At 38.2% G+C, this 21704-nt stretch overlaps 1 protein-coding gene across 1 annotated transcript in view; it reads right to left on the bottom strand.

Annotated features, from left to right (window-relative positions):
• Window positions 1-21704, bottom strand: part of SLC2A13 (solute carrier family 2 member 13) — a 154285-nt gene that overhangs the window by 38532 nt on the left and 94049 nt on the right. The window contains exons 5-6 of the mRNA XM_030479523.1: window positions 5764-5927; window positions 1030-1150 (exon numbers count right to left, since the gene is read on the bottom strand). Coding sequence (XP_030335383.1) covers window positions 1030-1150; window positions 5764-5927 — 285 coding nt within the window. The remainder of the gene's footprint in view (window positions 1-1029; window positions 1151-5763; window positions 5928-21704) is intronic.

The raw sequence follows: 21704 nt of genomic DNA, 5'->3' as shown, positions 1-21704 counted from the left end.
CTGTATAGGCACATCTCAAAAATTGCAAAACATAGTTGACACTGCAGTAGAAAATAAGTAAAATATAAGGGTTTGCATGTAGGAAACCTCATATCTGGTAGTATCTAACGTTGCAGTTATTAGCATCTATTTACACTCTCTTGAAGGCCTTCTGCCCCCTCTCCAGGTGTCTATAAACCTTCAGACTTTCAGAATCTTTCACCTAAGACATTGTGCTGGCATATGAAAAGCCATGAGCCATATTTCTAGCCAGTATCACTCAGAAACTGTAAGTGTACCTCTCATTTCTTGATATTTATCTGTACTGCAAACACATGTAAAACAGATTTTGAATATAAGTGAGAATTTCTTCAGATATTTAACTAACCTTTTCTCAATATGGGATTTTCTAGTCTGCCAGCTAAATGAACATAAGAGCACCCACACGTGAATAAAAACCACAAAATACAGGAAATGACACATTCCTAATACTCCAGAAGTAATGTTATTTGGAACTATGACGGTATATGAAAGTGCATCTTCTACCTACTATAGAAAAAAAGCTCAAAAAAATCACATTTATTTTAATTGTTAATTGGTCTGTAATTATCTGAAGATGACTTTTTTTTTCACTTGGGAAAACAAAAGGCAAGGAACACATCTTCTTGAAGAGTTTACAGCTGCTATACATGACAAATGCTATGAGTAGATGAAAAACAGCAAGCAGTTTTACAAATTAGCTTTCAAATATTCCAAACTTTGTGCCCATTATAACTTGCAGCAGGTGTGATATAACAGAGGGGATCTCAAGTATGGAGTTTGCTTCTTAACCACCTTATTTAGTCCGAGAAACTCCAAAGAATTATTCAGAGCATTTAAGCAAAGAGCCTAATTTTCTCTATGGAGGGAAGTTAGGATCTTAACTTCAGGTGTCTAGTTTAGTTCCTTGTACTAGACTTTCTGAATAATTGTCTATTATACTAGCTTGTAAAACTGAATTAATTGGAAACAATCTTCAAGACAACTGGATGAATGACCATGAAATCTCACCTGTATTTTGTGCAGGTAGAGTTTTGACGTGAAGGATCTGACGGATTAAGTGTGATCCTTGGCGAGACCTGAGCTGATAGCAAAAATCCCGAAGCTAGGATAAGGAGTGCTACAGCAGTACCTAAAAACACAGATAAAGAACAATGTGATACTTCTCTCCAGAGGACACGAAATAATTCTCTGTTGACCTGAACTATGCTTGGGAAAGCAAGGCGCCCCATTACCATGCATACAGCATTCACTAAGGAGTTAGGATGAGAACCTAAGAAAAATACCCTTCGCTACACTCACATCTTGAATTAGGTTAGATGTTAAAGTCAAGTGCATCAGGTTTAGATGTTAAAGTCAAGGTTAGATTAGATTAGGTTAAATGTTAAAGTCAAGTGCATCAGGTTTAATGTCCAGATATTAAATTAATACACTGAGACTTTTCTTTTTTTCTAAATGTGGAATTGAAGACTGCATGAATGAAGGGATATATTCTTTTTGGTGTTGAAAATAACGCTGTAAAGGCAAAATTTAATGGTGTCTTTGAAATCACCACACTTCTCCCCCTTCCCACAACCAGACTTGCAGGCTTTCCTGTAAAATAGAAAATAGCATCAGCTTTTTCAATGACTCTACTTCCCTTTGTGAAAAGAGAGAAATTTGACTTTTCGTAAAAATACCACCAAAAAGCCCAATGGCAATTTCTGATCTTGTTTCAAAGAGGACACATAACATCTGCTAGGAAAAAGCCCCCTTCCATATATTTGCTCCTGCCCCCCCCAACAAATTTCTTGTGCACAAGCTTGGCAAAATGACACAAGGGAAGATGGCAAAAAGGTTCGTACTTTGTGCAACAGGCCATCACTAGAACATAACTCATAGTTTTCCTACCATATTTGTCACACACCCACACAATATGCTGTATTATTCTAATGAAAATTTATAGACTTCACTATTGACACTATCTCAAACTAACTGATAAAACCTTCACACCTTTCTAGTTGATGAGGCATTGAGCTCTGCATTGTATAAAATACCCTGTATACCTGTTTGTATACTCACTATTAATGCGGCATGTCACATACAACATGTATTGACTGATCTAAAATACAGAACTAGTAATAACGTTATTTGTGAGTTAGTTACCAATGCTCTAATAACACTATCTTTACCATACAAAACCCAATGCACAAACCACTGAAGCACTTCCCAGGTAGCACACATTTAGAAGTATGCAGTGATTTAGCTTAATGGTTTGAGGGCAAATGAAGGATACTGCATTTGGTGGGTGAAGGGCAGAGCAGATGTTTTGATTGACAGTTTCAGGGGTGAGTTTGATGATGTTTTTAATGAGAAAAGCAGAATTTCCTAGCAGGCAAACCCACCAAGTACATGAAAAATTTTTTCTGAGATATAAATAATATCTTAAGTACCAAGAACTCTGTAATAAAATTATTCATGAATGTGTCTGTGCAGCAGTCGTGGCTAATAGGCATATACATGAACTACAGATGACTGGACCACACATTTACCTGAACCGAGCCACTAAGACCTTAAACTCAATCACAAACTATACACAGAGAATGCACCTACAGACCATAAAATGGGATTTCAGTTTATTCTAGACTTGGCTTTGTACTGCTATGGCTAGTAGGTACGCTAATAATCCCAGCTCTCCAGGCAGGCTGGATATTGCACTAGATTTACTGTACTTTCAAAATGCCATAAACCAGACAGCAAATATCTTTAGACAGGGCCTACAGTCTTATTTATATTCATTCCAAATATGCTTTGTCTGTCTTTTAAATTAACCAAATAAACTAACACTCACTTCCAGCACCTCTGCAAATGTCTTATTTCTTTGGAAAAAACTGAATATGTAAACTTGGCAAATGAAGTTTATTACATTTTTTCATTCTGTGGCAAGTTTGTCTATGATGAACAAAACCACATAAGTACAGAACAGCATCAGCTGAGATGCAACAAACAAACAAACAAAAAAAAGAAATATGGAAATATCCTGATGACATTTTAGATCCTGTTACAAAAAAAAAAAAAAAAAAAAAAAAAGAGATATGTTTTGTTCAAGTACCACCATGCTTTCAAATTGACAATTTCTGAAGGGGAAAAAGGAAAACACAAATAAAATGGATACTGCACTTATCAAAATCCCTGCATGTTTCCCAATTAACAGCTTTGAAGAAAGAAATTAACTGAAGAAAAAGAGCAGAAGAAAGATAATGAAACCATGCCAAGATATAAAATGGATGGCAAACTAAGAGGAAACAGTAACTGTAGTAAAGAGAACTAAAAAGATGTGGGGTTTTTGGTTTGTGTTTGTTGACTTTTTTTTTTTTGCAGACGCAGTTTACTGTAATTTTCCTAACGCTCCTGTATTGACCCGAAAGGCTCAATTTTTCAAAAGTTGCTAATGATAAGGGTACATTAACTTAAATTTAAAATAGGTCTTTCCCAAATGTTACCAGAAAGCAGAAACAGCTGCATGAGTTTACAAAATTAAATTACAGTATGTTGGCTTTTAATCAAAATATTAACATTACTATTTCTCTACTGATTATTCTTGTAGGTTATCATCTAACTAACATCACATCAATTAATGTTTACAAAAGAACCCCAACCCAAATTCTTGCAGCAGCAGGCAAAGGTAGTAGTTTTGACTTCATTTCATATAACAGGAGACTGGGGCATACATGGCTTCTCCAAAGACCAGAGAAGCAGCCCGTAGTAACTCTGCATGAAAGTCAATGTCCTTAGAAACACAAACCAAAGTAGAACAGTCAAATATAAGTTTACCCCATGAAAAAACTCATCATGCAAAACAAATCCATCAGCAGGTTTAGTAATCATCATTTTATTCAACAGCCCTCTTGCTAAGGAAAACACATCATATCCACTACCACCTAAATCTAAGTATCAAACATTGCACTAGAAAATTCTAAACATCACAAACAAATAACCCTTAATTGTATTATAACCCTTTGTTAATTCTGTGCCCTATTTCAATATCTTCTTCTATTCTATGACAAACATGCTTTTTAAGAGACATATCTACTTTTCAAATGTATGACCTTTGAATATGTTAACTAGAGCCAAAAAGCTCATTGTATGAGAAGTCCACATAGGAATCACACCTATACAGCTGGGTCCAGATAAGCAATAAACTCCTGAGGGGCTGGCCAGAGTTCTGAGGTTATTTGGGCCATATATACACACACACATATATACATATATACATAAGTACTCCATTCCAATAGATTATAAAAGGAGAGGTAGTACCAGAAGTACCAGTGCAGTGCCAGGAGAGATTGATTTTGCACAAAGACAAGAAAGCAGGTAAGTACCACAGGGGAAATAAGGCACTGAGCGTACGGAGTGGTACAGAACTGGGTCTTTCCTCTCTGAAAAACTTGGCACTGCCTGGGGGCACAGAAGAACTTACAGGGGAGATGTATTTTAACTGATATGGAGGTAGACTGTGATAAAAGTAGCGATTTGAGATTTTGTTCTATATTTTTCAAAACATGATGAATGTGCTTTTCCAATCTCCTCTGCCATGGCCACGTTTCTGAACTTGGATCATGAAAAACACTTCACGTTTCTTGAGTCCAGATCAAGATGGTAACAAACAAATACACATTTATTATAATTTGGAATACTAAACTGCAGGTTTTGATTTACAGATTTGGGTAACTGTCTATCGAACCAGACACTGCGCTGTGCCGTCATTGTTCTGCCTATATAAATGCATTCAAATACCATGAGCATTGATTAACTCCCATCCCTTGGGAACTGCAGATGGCCAGCGACTTGGCAGGTGGTCCCCCACTCTGCTGTATTGCATTAACTGGAAGTTTGGATCCCTGACAGCGACAACGGAACAAAATATGGAGACATTAAACCTTTCCAGCTAAACACTTATGAACATTATTTCAAGAGGAGCAGGAACTGTTCTTGGAAATGTTCTTGGAAACCTTTCAGCCAGAGGCAGGTATCAGTCACAGATCACTCCTGGCAGAATGAGCATGTAATGCAGGAGCAAACAAGGACTTCCTGGTAAATGGCAGGACATAGCTGAGCGTGGGCAAGGCTGCTTGCTCTGCCTTTTCCTGCTTCCAAGAGATTGCTGCATGATGAGTTTACAGTGTTTGAATATTTGGACAAAATTTACAATTCTAGTATTCTCTCTTTAAGCATGAGATGAGTTAAAACCACTTTTATGTAAGTAAGGTATTTACTGTAATGTATTTGAAACAGCTCTTCAAATAACTGCATTTTTTTTTTCAAAGGGCCCCTATGGCTATGCGCAATATGCTTTCTCTGGTAGTTCTTGATAAGATGTTCTGAATTCCAATTAATGAGCCAGAAATTACACATTGCATATATGCACCTGAGATTTAAAAACTAACCACCTGTGAGGCTACAAGCATTTGATTCCCTATACTGAAAAAAAAAGCATTAACAAGCTAAAGAAAAACTTTGTCAAACATGCCTTGAAGGAGAAAAGTGCACCTGAAAAAATAACATGCTAAACCTCTTTTTTAAGTTAGCTGTGGTACTCTACTAGAGGTCTTGAAAAAGCCGTATGATTTCAGGGAGAAGATAGGGTCAACATTGTTATTCTAAAGACGACAACTTTGAAAAAAAATTTAAATTTATTGGCATTTATTTAGTGTTATTATATTTTAATCTTACAAGGAAAATACCACACACTAATTAAGCACTCACCTGTTAAGCTACCAAGTGTAAGTTTCCGGCGACCCATTCTTTCAACAAGCCAGACTCCCACAAGAGTAAAAATGAAGTTTATAAACGCTGTCAGTGCAGCCAGCCAGATTGCAAGCCTGTCGTCTTCGACTCCCGACATCTGCAGAATGGTAGCGCTGTAGTACCTGCAGACAGAGGGAGAGACAAATACCAACACTGCTGATTTCAATTTGGCTCATGTTGTAATTCCTGATTTTAAATCAAAAAAGATCATAACAAATATGAAGTGTGACCTCCTGCATAATGCAGCCACAGACTGACACCCAACTACCCTGGGAAATCAGGCATAAGCAAGGCATAACTTGTGCTTGAATAAAGTTTTGACTGGAGGACATCAGGAGATGAATTGCCATTCTCTTGGCTGGTTTGATTTTCAGTGGTCAATCATATTCTGCTAGAAATTGGGTTTGTGTTTTTAATTTATGTTAATCCAGCTTTCAAATCCAGCTGTTGCTTTGTGCTCTCTTTTTTCTGCCAAAACGTGGGATTTTAGCACCCTGTGCACTGTCTAGGGAAAGACAGCTTGAAAATCAAGTATGTTTTCACCCCCGTTAAAGATCAGACAGAGCTAATCTATGGCATCCAATATACTGCAAGTGACACTTGCAACCTCCTGGTTTTAGGTTTTGCAGTTTTACTTCACTGCCAGTGATGCACCCAAAACCCTCTCTAACATACTACTTTTGTCTAACCAGAACTCGATTGCTTTGAAATGCCTTAGCACCATGCTGTAGGGATATGAATTTCCTCCCAACAGAAGCATTTGTCAGAATTTTCTACCTCTCTGAAAGGAATCAATCATTTCACGCCAACAGTAACTCATAAATAAATCAACTGAACAAAATGAAAAGGGAAGAAAAAGGAAGCCTTCTGCCATTTATCAGAGAGTTCAAATGAACACAGATATTGTGCCTATGTTCTCACGGAGAGCTAAATAAACCTCCAAGAAAACACTTGAGTAGTTTTGTTCATGCTGTAGAAGCCCTTTTCATCTTGTTCTATTAATTTGTGCTGACTGAAATACTGATATTCAAGCCCTCAAATACCCAGCAGCCTATAGGCTATCACATCAAAAATGTCAGAGCTCACTTTTTCCCTTCTTTTTTTCCTGTTCAAAAGGCAGCTTGCTTTAAATGTCCCTTTGTTGTCTTAATAATGCCCAGATGTGTTATCCTCAGAAACCTTAGTGGTCCACATTTTTCTATTCTAAGCATAAACCACTTTTTATTTCAAATCAATAATCCATGATGGACAATATGCTGAAGTGATTACTTGCAAAAGTGCTTGAGTCATTTTAGATGCTACCAGCCATAAATGATTGTGCCTATGTCTGGATGTTACCACCTCGCCCACTGGCTACGACGAGGTATTTAGATCCTGCCAGCTCTCTTCCTCAGCTCCTCTTCCCCACCAGTACAGCCATTTGAGGCCATGCCTACACAACTTGTGGTGCAGTAGGAGAGGACCTCCAGAGGGAAACTGTTGGTACTGAGGACCCAGTATCTACATACACATGAGTTTTGAACCTGACTCCATGGTCTGCCTGCCCAGTAGTGACTGCAATGCCTTGTCCAAGCTCAGTTCATCTGAAAGATCTGCGCGCTCTGAGATCCCAGCAATTTTTGGAGAGACAAAGATTCATAAAGGATAAACATCATCTGAATTAAAATGCAATGTTAATGCATCCTCCCTTCTTAAGGCTCTCTAAATTAAATTGCTAACTGCTTGTCAAAACTGTATTATACTGTTCCAGCCACCAGAATCATCCAGTCCCTGACCTCCTAATACACCTTTCTTTTTCTTCTTAAGAGTAGGAAAATAAAAATAAATTTAAAGTCTTGGCTACTGAAACCTACTCCGAAACTCCTATTTACTTCCACCAGACAATGTTTCAGGAAGCCACATTTAACTCCACACTTCTAAATCTTCTCAAAATCCAATTCTACTAGGAAGTCAAGAAATTGTTAGTTGTCAGCAGCAATGTGTAGTGTATGGATTCTATATCGTTAAAAACCAGCAAAGAATAAAGAATAAAAGCACATAAATGTCTACAGCCTCATATATACAAACAGGCACCTTCTGCCCACAACATTCCTTATGATTGCTTATTGCACTCACTGGTTATATATTCTCAACTAGAGAATATAGTTATAGTTATATATTCTCAACTAGAAGCTTATTGCTTATCCATAAATAAACAACATGTTTCATTTCTATGGAAAACAAACCAGGGAAATCTAGATTCTGCAAATCCAAATGCCAAGCTACCAAAGCCTGGATGCTGGGCAATGATGCTGATGTTTATTATGGCATGGCAATCTAATTTCCAAAACTTAAAAGAACACTTGCATAGATTATGATAACTAAATGTATTTGCTTATGTTTACTTATTTTACTATGCCCATTTTTTATACCAACCTATGCATTCCTAACTGCCTACTAATGTAACAAGATGACAGGTCTTTTTAATTTGTTCCTGGCAAAGAAAAAAAACTATGTGGCAGAAAAAGGTCAGGTTGTGATATTATACAACCACAGTGAATTCTGCAGCTCCTGAAGGGAATGTAATTTCAGTGACAAAGTTGTGCATCCCTAGCTTATTTTCTAAAATGTAAAGAAAGTGACAACAGCACATGTGTAATCTTGGAAATTTTAAGCAAGTATGGTAACTTAGAAAGTAAATAAATACAGATAATTACAAAACCACATGAAGTAACTGAGTCGGATACATACAAAAAGATTTTAATATTGATCATTTCTGAAGAGGTCAAAATTATGAAGTTATTCTATCGAGACTTACTGTACATTAAAAAAGAAAAACTGAAACATTTCCACATTCAAGAATCCTCAGACAAGTCCTTTGACCATACACTGAAAATGCACAGTATTGGAGGAAATGAAGCACCCCCAAACATTTTCCTCCCTCTTCTCCTTTAAAAAGTCAGGTTTTTGAAAGCAATTACATCCCATGTTTAAAGAAAAGGATAATTTTCCCCCTTCAAGCAGATCTTAAAGACAATTCCAGATGTATCAGGGTTCCCAGGTTAGCTCATTCAGCAGAGAGAAGCAGACCACCATGCCAGGCTTCGCAGCAATCAATCCCCCAAAAATGTCTGTTTATCACAGCTTTGAGTGCCCCCATCTGTCCTAAGGGGCTGCTCCAGCCCATCTGTTACATCAGATCTACTCCAACAAAATTTCTGTCTAAGGATGTCAGCATTTTTGGACACAATTTGTAATTCTTGTAAAATTAATGGATAAATCTCAGAAACTCAGAAGTAACATTCAACATCTTGAAAACATTTCCATTTTTGCTTTTAAGAAAACAAAAATAGAGTACTCTGGCACTGCTTTGCAAGGGTTTGTTAACATTTTCTAGCACGATACTTTGGAAATCACTGTCCAACTACTGAAACTACTCAGTCCAAGAAAATTAGTCCCTAGAGATAACAAAACCCTCTTTTTCTCAACACAACTGAAATAACACAAAATGAAATGGCAAGTAATGCAATAGCCAGTAAGAAAATTATTAAATACTGAAAAAAATCCAGAGTGGTGGCAATTTCAACATATTTACGTGCTCTTTTTCTGATATCGTGCATGAACACCTTCTGCTCTACAAGTTTATTGTATGTTACAATTATTGGACTAAGACAGACAAAAGTATTCATAACAAAACATGATCCATATTCACAAAATTGTATTTCATTTACACCTTAACTTGTCTCTCTGCTCCGTTAGGAATTACTAAAGCTTATTTGCATCCAGTTTGATGATTTCCAGCATGGGAACTGCACCAGATGTGTCCAGGCTGGGCCAGATGTGTAGTGTTACCAAGCCAAGGTACCAAGGGTGCTGCAGCCCCCCTGCCCCGAGCTGTTGGACCAAGGGAAGCCCGGTCACAGCCCCCTCCTGCCCACAGCCCTGACTCGCCTGACTCCTGCTGCAGAGCATTAGACAAAATGTAGTTATTTAAATAAAAGAAATATATTACAGCCCATATACACATGGAATATAGAGCCTTGTCCTCCAGCTGACTTTTAAAGTAGTGAATGGTTCAGGTGAGAAGCTGCAAGTCCACGTTTTCAGGTACAGACACCTGCAGGCTGGCCATGGTGATAGCTATCAATCCAGGCAGCTGCATTAGTATGAGTATTGCATCTGCCTGTCCCACCGATTTATACCTACGTTATGAAAGGGATTTAATCAAGAAAGCTTAAGTTGACAGTGACTGCCTGCAGAATTACCATGGCTTTATGGATATGTTAAACTGTGGCAACTCATCTGTGCAGATGTACTCACAGAAACAGAAGGAGAGAGAGCAAGAGCAGCATATGGGAAATTAGATGCCAAAGTACTGTAAATGAAAACAAGATAGGAAGAAGCTGATATACCTGGAAGGAGCCAAAGACAGCAGATGCTCCAGGTATGGAGGCTTTCTGACAGGAGGGATGCTGTGGCCTTGCCAAGTACCACAAGAAGCCTGGTGCTGTGGTGATTTAAACCCAGCTGGTGACTCAGACCATGCAGCCACTTACTCACCCTCCACTTCTTCCCCTGCCCCAGGCAGGATGGGGAGGAGAATCGAAAGAATGTAAAGCCCAGGGGTTAAGATGAGAACAGTTTAATAACTAAAGTACGATATAATACTACTAGTAGTAGTAATAATAGTAACAATGATAAGGGAAATAATGAGGGGAGACAATAAAAACTGAATGGGGAAAAAAAAAAAAACCCACAATAAACGCAAGTGATGCACAATACAATTGCTTGCCACCCGCCGACCGATACGCAGCCTGACCTGAGCAGCAATTGGTCCCTTCTGGGTAACTCCCCCAGTTTATACATTGGGCATGACGTGCTGTGGTATGGAATATCCCTTTGGCTAGTTTGGGTCAGGCGTCCTGCCTCTGCTTCCTCCCGGCTTCTTGTGTCCCTCCTCACTGGCAGAGCATGAGAGACTGAAAAGCCCTTGATCGGAGTAAGCATTACTTAGCAACAACTAAGAGCATCGGTGTGTTGTCAGCATTGTTCTCAGACTGAAGCCAAAACACAGCACTGCACCACCTACTAGGAAGAAAAATAACTGTTACAGCTGAAACCAGGACAGCTGGGGAAGGGAAACAGGCACACTGGCAAAGTGCTGTAGAAGCAGGAAAGTAAAAATATCCCTTGGTTAGATTGGTTTGAAATAAGGACTGCAGAGCAACATAGCAGAATTTGATGATGTAACTGGAGTGTTGGATAACGTGGTTCTATCGCCCAGCTTCATGATCTGCACACCACAATGATAAGGGGGATGTGACAGCTTCCACCCACAGAAGCTTCATTCAGAGCAACCATGGACACCAGTTTGGAGCTCTGGGCAGCTATTAAAACTCTGCTGCTTCCCTGTCTACATCTGTAATCATGTCTGCCTAATCTCTTACCTTGCTTTTTAACCCCCGTGTTTGAGCAGGTAGATTGGACCAGATGATCTCTAGAGGTCCCTTCCAACCGCAACCAGTCTGTGATTCTGTGAAACACAAATTTGATGCCTCCTTCCTGAACGCCTATAATGTAAATTATTAATATTGATATCAGGAGCACTGATATTATGAAATATCTGAGCATAGATCTACTTTTCAATGGGAATTGCCTTTGCCAGACAAAACTTTGCTCATGCTGAATCTCCATTAGCTAGGGATAATGAAAATGGAAAGTCACAGCAAGGATAAGAACTAACCTTATCTTTGGCATTTGGCATATAATAAAGTTGATTACAAAAGCTGCAAAGAACCATTTCATCACTGTGATTCAGCATCAGTCCCAGGACTATCACATTGTCAGTTTACAGCCTTTAGATTCCTTAAAAATTAAAAACCTCAGAACATCAACAGTTAAGTTGAAAAAGGGAGCACTGAACAACCTCAACCACCCTCTGAAAGCCAATACAGAGACAGACTGGGCAAACCTGTCCAGCCAAACCAGTTCTGTCAGGTCTTGTAAAATCTCCTCACAATCTCTGCTCTCCTCTGACCCAACTTGATTGTAAACTTCCTAGTCATCTTTTCACTTAACTTTTGAAAATTATGCAGACAGCCTCCTGCTTGAAATCACATGATTGCTTTCCCTTTTAGCACGTGTACTGCCTTCCTTCAATTTGTATTTTGAAAAAGTACCTCATGACCTATAACTTATGCCCTACAGACCGGCAGCACCCAAACCAACACAATTAGCTTGTCCCAAAGTTCTGCTCTGCACAAGACTGCTTCAGTGCCAGCCCCTCCCATAGGACACTCTGCCATTCTCTAACACAGTACCAGTTATTACATTTCAAAAATATTAGAAAACCTGTTTCCACATTCTGCATTTAAAAGTCAGAGAATATGAACAATGATATTTACACCAAAAAATATATTTAATATATATGGCTCCACGTGCAATTATATACACATATATACACACACAAACTTTGTGGCTAATACCATTCTGTTAAACACATGCATCATGTTTTATTCCACGTGATGAATTCCTTCAGCAGGGCAGCAGGGAACATTTTGTCATATCCACTGTTGTCTTCCAAAAGATCAAGTATCAGACATTGCTGTTTGTGCACATCAGCAGCATCTCTTGTGGCAGAGACAAGACGTGCCTGCATGACGATGTACAAACATCTTTTATCATCTGTCCACTGGATGTCATTAAGACCCTTCCAGCTCATTAGGTCCTAAGGCAACTGGACTTCAGCTATTAAACAGGGCTACTGGATACATCTACCTTTATTTTCAGGTTAAGAAAGCAAAATATCCAAGGACTAGATCCTGCAATCTCACTGAAGCCTACCAATTTACAGCACACTGCTGCTTTACAGGACTACAATGTTAGATCAACAGTTAAGTATTCTTTCCCATAATTCTACTTTTGAAGTCCTGAGGAGCTGTCTAAGGAAAAGTTTGCTGTATCATCTCCAAGTCTATACTGGATTTTTCAAAATGAGTGCCTGAGAGGCAACCTGGGGGACTGCCACCCTACGCTTACTGCCAATACCTTCAAATTCCCCCTTTAGCAGTAATGATGTATTGTGTTATAAATGCTTTCAGCACAGAGTGAAATGACATAGTAAATGCCATTTATTACAATCAGTGTATTTTCATCATAAAAACCCTTGCATTTTAAACCCAAGCACTTATTACTGTTTGACAGATAACTCCACACACCCAATAGGTTCTCTGATTCACCACACGCTACCCACGTGCAAGGCATATGCAAAGGTTTTAAGGATTACCATTTAATTATGTTGAGAAAACCTGGGATTTTTCTTTTTTAGTGTCCAAAGAACCTAAATTCTCTAGCTATTAATCAAAGTGTACCAGTGTTTGACAGGGATTAAAAATACCTTTGAAGGCTTAAGATCACCAAGATACACAAGGGAATTTGCTTTCCTAATTTAATGGGATACTGCCACATAGCTATTGGGTCATTTAAAAATACTACTGCAGTACCTGCTGTGAGACTGGAGAGAAATTCCTTCTTTTTTCTCTTTTGCTTATTTGCTCTGTTCCAGATAAATATGGGTTTTTTGCACACAGCAAGAGTGCTTTTCAGCAGTTTATGTGGGTCTTTCACAGTTCTCACCTGAAACTTATGGGGAAGGGAAAATGATTTCTTCTTCATAATAGAAAAATGGCAAAATACAAGGAGGAGTTTGAATTGTTATTTAAAAGGAAAAATGAAAAAATCAGGCAGAAAAAAAATACCAAACTCCAACATAAGCCTGCAACAGACAAAGTCCTCTGCAAAGACAAGGACAGAACCCTGTAGTTAAACCCATTGAAGAAGTAGGTTGAATGTAACTATAGAGTTAAACTGAAGATTAAAAGGCAGAGCTGAAAGTTAAATGAAAGCACTGGGAGGAACAAAATCTTGACCATTCTCCTCCTCTTCCCAAAACAGAGTTGCATTTTCCAGCACAGAACAAAGAGGTTGGAGTCTGTAATACCTAATGCTTAGCACTGCAACAAAAAGCAAAGTAACGTCAACTTTTTTACCTTGTCTTCGGTGTCTTCACTCAATATAGAAGTGCCTAACTCTTCAACAGAATCTTTATGAAAGAAAATCACCATCATCACCCCTATTTTAGAAGTGGAGACCATGAAGGCTTTTGGGAAGTGGAGGAAGACGGGTGACTATTTGCAGTTATCTACCAGTGTTACCTGGTGGTAATTCTGCAGCAGAATAATGAGACTCCAGAGTCACTGCAGATAAGTGCTCCCTGCAAATTAATAAGTATAAAAGCAGAGAAAGAAAATCCCCCAGGTGTTTCACAAAATATATCTTTCAGTTATTCATTTATTCTGACAACTTCAGTTTAATTTAAATTATGTTTAATATTCCAGGGTATTCTAATGCTGGAAAGCATTAATGCCTGCTATAAGCTGTTTAGGAAACCCAAACCCCAAATCAGTACTCATTAAATCAACAGACTTGTTAAATGTATGTGGCATTAAGAAAATAATAAAATAATCAAGCTAGCCCCTTTGTTTAAGCCAAGGCCAGAAGCAAACAAAGGGACTTTATACACTATAATCTCACTGTAAGAGCCAGGAGTTAGCAAACTAGGAATGAAAAAAAATTGAAACAGGCTTTCTTCTGAACCTAGTTCATGGATGTTTTCTGAAGAAGGAGCAGCTCCTGTGTTAAAGATTTATCTTTTGGGAACAAATGTACTACTTCTAATTTTTGCTTATGAATAAGAAAAAGATAACAACACAATTTAATCTTCACTTTTTCATCCATGGCTTAGTTTCTGAATGAAATCATGCTAAATGTCCCAAACTGCCAGACAGGCAGAAGGAAAATCACATGTTAATAAATGCCCTATAAAGTGTTTTAAAAAAAGTAATTTCAGTGTTCCTTACAGGATCTGATCTTTCAGTCATTTTTCATTTAAGAAAAAAAGTGGATATTTTTTCATACACAGCAAGGCGAAGTGTTATTCCATTTGCACACTTCTTTTCAGAAAATACATCTTCAAAATATTGCACCTCTAGTTCTTCTATTCACCCCAAGCAGGGTCAGGTTCCCCACATAAGTTTTGTGGAGCTTTATATAGGACAGCTTTGAGTAACCCTGTTGGTGGAGCTTCCCATGGAAACGATTTCAGATTTTATTAGACAGTACTGAAATAACTGCCTATAGGTATCATACTGTGACTGAGCCTTGTTTCCATTTTTCCTAATTATAAACATATGAAAAATACATATGCATTTAGAATAATAATTTCAATATATACAAATGGGAGCTACATTAAAATTTCCATTTAAAAATAGCCCTTTCCATGGCAGAGTTACATGACAATCCTGAGAGCAGTAGCCTCACCATTCCCCTTAGCAACAAATTCATTAATATACATACATATATCTTCTTCAGAAGGACATAAGCACAGCACAACCGCTTAGGAGAATGCAGCTAAGTTCAGAGTGATTAGATAGGACTAATAGCTCACAAACAGTATTTCTTATCTCTAACATTTTCTGCCAATTCTTCAAACACCATGGTACTGGATACACCAGAGATGGTACTATACCCACACAGAAAGGACAGGTTGTATGTACTTACATGCTGTAGAATACACACTATATACATGAATTTTACAGCCACAAAGCTGCAAAGCCTTAATTTGGCCTTTACAGATGTGACCACATTACTGCCCATTCACTCTGGTACTGACTCCTGATTTCTGCTCACTTATCCCCATAGTGGGCTGAGCCCACATGCTCAGGCCAGCTCTTGCCTCTTTTCCTTCCTCTCAGCAGCTCTGTCAGGCTCCTGCTCTTTATCATCCTACCACTTCACTCCTTGCACAGAGTAAATGGTTTCCAGTATTTCCTTATTTCTGAATGCTTCATCTTGCACTGCTGCTATTCACTTCACAACTTTTTCTAATGTGTAATTTACAAAACAACACCATCCCCAACCCAAACAAACAAAAAAACCCCCTAACCCCTTTTCCCCTTCACTCCTCCAATTCTTGCATTTTCAAGTAAGAGTATCTTATAAAAGCTCAGCAGCTAAGCACAGAAGAATAGATTTCAACAGGCAAATACCTCCTTCTGTGAAATTACACTTTTTTTTTATCAGTAAGTTCACTCACAGACAACATACCGTTATGAATCTAAACATTTACAGAGCTTTAAATGTTCACACAAAACCAGAAACCAAGATCTTTGTTAATCTCTCAAATCTGTAACTATCTTACTAAAAATTCAGTCTTTCATATACAGAATTGTATTTTCCATCTAATAAGTCACACAAATTATCAAAATAATTTGTCTATGGCATGTAAAAATTAGTTAATATTCCAGTGGCACTGTATTAATTCATATGTAAAATATGATTAATATTCCATCCTTTTCAATTGTAATTAGAAGATGCTGCATTAATGTTTATCTTGCACAGCTTAGCATTTTTAGAGCTCAATCCATAAGAATGACTGTAATGAATTCTTTCTAAGAATCCACAAAATTGGTCTAAAATAATGAACAGGTCATTCTGATCACCAAGGAAAACTTAATGGAGACATAATAAAGCTTTTTGGCTATCAAGCTATTTATTTATTTAAGATACTGATTGACCTTCTAATATAGATTTCCTAAGAACTTTCAAATCTGAGTCTTGCCTATTTTGTAGAAATCAATCATTCGCTGCTGTATCAAGCCTCCTTTCGTAGGTCACTGAACTGCAAGCTAGTGTCAATTTTAAAAGCGAGGAAGTCTACAACTGCCCTTCAGCTTCCTTCCTACGTGTCCCAATGTCACAATTACCAAAGCCAAGAAGCCAGCAACAATGCTACTCTTAAGAATAGAGCAACTAGACAGCTCAAAACCAAAGTAAAGAAAGACCTCTCCTGTCTTAAAGGCTTTGGGTTTCTTTTGATGAGGTTTCAAATACTTGAACACAACATCCTGGTCCCCCCAGAAGAACAAGTATCAAGTCAGACAACGGGCTGCAGTCTGCGAAGGCAAGAGAATGCACAAAGGAAAAAACTGATTTAACCAAAAGTTAGGCTACTGAGGTGACTGACTGTGAACGGATTCCAGCAATGAAAAAAGAAAACAATAAGAGATGTAACTGATAGTAGAATATATTGCTGGGGACATTGGGCTGGACAAAGGACAGCAGAAAAGAGAAAGTGAACAGTTAATAACTCAGTGAAGAAAATCTCATCTGCAAGGTAAGTGAGGTTGACAAAGGCCCTGGCACATGGTGCAGGATGGCAGCGCCCAAGCACACAGCAACATAGCCAGTGCCGTGACACAGCAGCCTCTTTCTGTGCTGACCCTAACACACATACCCAATGATGCTGGAATAGCTGGTGGAAGCCTACTTAAAGAACTTCTTTCTCTTCATGAATTAGTCTCTTACAGCACCACACCAAAACACAACGAAAGCCACCCCTCTATTGGCACCAATCCCACAGTCATTCAGGGAAAACTCCATGACGAGCAATAAGGAATAACAGTATGCATATCTGCGTATGAGTACACCATAGCTGCAGTCACTACTGGGCACAATGCCCTTACTAGTAACAATTTTAAGCATATGTCCTATGTAAGAAAAAAAAGTAGTTCTGGAAAATAACTGGCACAAAAGTCTTCCCTGGGCTCAAATGCACAGATGCACCCCTGTTATCAGACTGTTTAAATAACAAACTCAAAAGAGTAATTCTGGCGTGACACCCTCTGAGCTCATTATTTGTGATGGCAGATGAGATCCCTTTTTGGAGTACTGGTTTTGACAAAAATATACTAAGTTGACAACTTCAACTGACCATTCTAAATCTGCACTCAGGAATTTATGTTTTTAGATGTTTCTGGCACCAAACAGCAAGAATGGCAACTGTTCAGTATCCTTCAAATTCATGCCACTCATGCTGCTTTAATTGAGATTTCTAAATCAAATCTAACATTTCAATATTCATACAATCAAATATTGCTCTTGCAATATATTTCAGACATACACTGCACATAGACTAGATCTCAGCAGACTTGTACTTTCCCCTTCCTTAGAAAACAAAATTAATTGCACAGCAAAGTTAAATGAGTACAGTGTGAATATTAATTTGGCAGTGTCTGCTTCTATTGCACAGTCTTTTCTGTTGTCTTTCATCCCATCTGTTCCAGCCGAGAAAGGAAAAAATTATGGCAGACACCCAAAATTCCTTAGAGCGGTATCATCAATGTACACATTTTTTCCTTTCATGTTCAGGGTGGGTAAATCCATATAAGTAATGTTAACATAGCATATAAATGATAATCAGAAACCCAAAGGGTTTGATTTCTTATGTTTGCATGATTAATTTACCTGAATGCAGAATCTAGCTGCTGCTTTTGAAATGTCCTCTTTACTTTCAACAGTAAAAATTGCCTCAACAGCCTACTTCTTTGACTCTCACTTACTACAAAGTAATCTGCAAGCATCCCAATTATGTTTCTGCTTTTCCGCCAATAAACAAAGCATCAGCCTCAAGTTCTGCTGCTCTAACCTGAGATTCTCTTCCTACCCATGTTGTTTCACCCCGTGCCCTGAACGCTTTGTGGGATGCTCCACTTACAGCAGAGATGAGAAGAACTAGATTCTAATTCCAAGTCAAATACGTTTAATACAAAAATTTAACACCATCAGCTAGAAAGACCCAGACAAGCTTTTAGTATCAAATCTAGAGTACCACTTGCACAAGCTGAGCTCCTTTGAACAAGCATGCCCCACCTAGTGCTCTAGATGTCCGTATCACCAAGCCCTACCACACCTTAAAGTGACCCTTCTGACTTCTTTTAAGGAAGACCTCCCCTAGGTTATACACTTGAAGGAGATTCATGGCTGAAAATGCAAGAAGAGGCAGGTATATCCCCGCTCTAGACAGAGCTATTTCTTCCTTTGTCGTGTCCCACAGCATGGCTTGCTGTCCTCCGGTCAAGCCACTGACCTCTGTGAATCCCCTTCACAGACACCTCAGTCCACTCATGTCCTGTAGGAAGACCTCAGGAATTTTACTTGCAGAAACTGAATCTATTTACTCCTCCATGGCCTTAGCTTGTGCTTCCTTACTTGTTATGTGGATGCACCCATGTTTCACCATTGCTGTGAAGTTTGTGACTTCTGCACCAGTTGCCATTCATAAATGCTAAGTAGAATTATCATTACCCTTTGGATGCAATGAGAAAGTTAAAACAGCTATGAAATAGACCTCTAACAGAGGACATCAATATGTTCCTAATGTACTGTGAAAAATAAAACTGTACTTAGGAAAGCTCTGAATGGCTATTTTGGGAAGGTAAAAGTTTCAACATAGCCTGCACAATGAAAGCAAAGCAATGTGCCGTGAATGCTACCTATTTAAAAGGACAAACACATTGCTGTCTTCTTCAATACGAAATGTGGCAATTAAGCACCACGTCAAAATTATTAGAGCTATATAAAGCACTGTGAAGCCTAATGTAATAAAGAGTTAGATTCTCTACAGTGCAGAATGGTAGCCTTTTGTTCCATGAACCATATGCTAGGCAGTAGATTTGTTTGATGATCTCTAGATGGTGTTACACACTGTATACTTCTATTCGACTGGGAAATTCTGTTCTAAATTTACATTGACAGCTTTTAAAATGTTCTTATATATGACCTAACCAAATAGGAGAGAACTTACTATTTATACCTTGTATCTCATTCAGCAGTGTGCATGCCACTGTTTACTATATATGTTATGTATAATATATATACTCTTTGAATTTAAAATACAGTGAAGCTGCTAAAAAATACATGTCAAACAAACTTTAAGATAAAAATTCGTGAAAACTTCTAACACAAAGTCAACAAATAGCTGAAAATATTCTATGCTAGATATTTTAAGAGTCCCTTTTGAAACGACATTTTAACTTACCTCTGAAATAATCACTGTTAATTGTGAACACCTAGTGGAAGATAAATACAGAATGGTCTTTGTGTTTAACTGCTTTCCCAAATTTGCTGTCTGTTTTCCTGCATTGCCTCTGGGTAAAGATCACTTTCATGTTTATCATTTCCTTGTTGTGACTAATTAAGCTGCCAAGTTTTAAATTCCTGCCAGATAATATTATTCAGACCAATTATTCTATGTGAAAGGACAGCTTGACTACATCCAATCTATGTTCTCTGTCCTTCAGAGCTCATCATATGAACTCAAGGCCAAGATCAAAAATCTAAATTTTAATCTCAGTTCTATGACACTGTAACCTTGGAGATTTCGTATTATTCCTTCACATTTGTTCCTCCTCTGCAAAAGCTTTTAAAATACATTTTCCACACTTCTCGCGAGAAGATTTGAATGTGGATAATACTTGAAAGCAACTGGAAAAGAGAAACAAAGGTAGGTGTTGATCAGTTCTAATGCTCACCAGAAGCACCCCACGGAGGTCTGCATTAGAGCTTAGGAACATCATGAACAGCACCAGTGATCTCGAAAAGGGGGTGGTGAAGAGTGAGGTTGTTTTTCAGGGCAATGAAGATGAAATCTGGATCTTTCTCAAATTGTTAAGAAGCTAAAATGGTCTTTTGCTACCTTTCAGACTCCAGTAAGAGACTTCTGCCAAGATTATCTTCCACTTGACACGAGGAGCCTCTTTGCAAAGAATGACTGGAGGGACTGGCTCTGTTTTGAAGACAGCATGCAACAATCCTCAATAAACCTTCAGCACTGATGTGCTCAAGTGACAAGTACTTGAAAAACGCTTCAAAAAGCTACACTAGTAACATCAGCACTAAGCCCTGCTCTTGGCAAACACTAATCACAGAATCAAAGTGGAGAAAACCTAAGGTATTCTTTTTTAACTAAAGAAATCAAGAGAAGATATGAGGAAGAATAGTTACACTTCTTTACTTGTGTCTTAATTCCATAACTTAACACAAAATTAATCTAATCATAACCTCAATACAGAATCTATTTTATATTAATCAAGGTACTACCTTACTGAAAATCAATTTAATGTACCAAACAGTAACACCTTGGGTTATACAATTCTCAGCCAGTTACAGAACAAAGGGCCTCAGTGGGAGTTAAGAAAAATATGCTGCTGTAAGAAAGATCTATTACACATACCTTAATATGATGACAAGATTTCCCCTGGCATTTTGCATGTTACTTCTGCTCCACTATATCGGGTGTACATTTACAACAATAACAAGATTTAACAACAGCAAAAATTAAAACTTTAAAATGAGGATAGCCTGCTGCATATTATTCTCTTTGAGCACTAACATAATTTTAAAATATGAAAGATCTGATTTCTGGTAGTAACAAACCAGGTGAGAGTTCTGAACAGGACCATGGTGGAAGGAATAAAGCACAGGAGAAGAGGCTGAGGGAGGTGGGTTTGTGTAGTCTGGAACAGACTACAGGTATTTTCCGCAACCGAAGCAAGGCAACTAACGGAGTCAGTCTTAGTCACAATCATCACAAGCTGCAAGAAGTGAAATTCAACTGAAAATATGCGAAAAGTTCTTCACCATGAGAGTGGTTAAGCACCAGAACGGGTTGCCAGAGGAGGCTGAACCCATCCTTAAAGAGATTTTGATATCTCAACTGGGTAAAATCCTGTGCAATTCAATCTAACTTTGAAGATAGCTCTGTTTGGAACAGCGAGGTGGACCAAATGACCTCTAGATGTTCCTCCTAACTTACATTACTCACTACAAGCTAACTCAATAGCTAAAGGCTGCTCAGTCATTTTCACAATCAGACATTTAAGACATGCAAAGTCCATTTCTAACTTTCTTGAGATTTATCTAAAAGAAAGGATGAGAATGAAATTCCTAAACCAATCCTGCACTGTTGCAGGAAAGCATAATGCACTTCATAAAATTAATTAAGCTCCACCTTATATTATGCT

This window comes from Strigops habroptila, chromosome 3 (genome assembly GCF_004027225.2).
Source record: "Strigops habroptila isolate Jane chromosome 3, bStrHab1.2.pri, whole genome shotgun sequence".
NCBI classification, from domain to species: Eukaryota; Metazoa; Chordata; class Aves; order Psittaciformes; family Psittacidae; genus Strigops; species Strigops habroptila.
The sequence above is the reverse complement of the archived record's forward strand: the minus strand, read 5'-3'. Positions and strand labels throughout refer to the sequence as shown.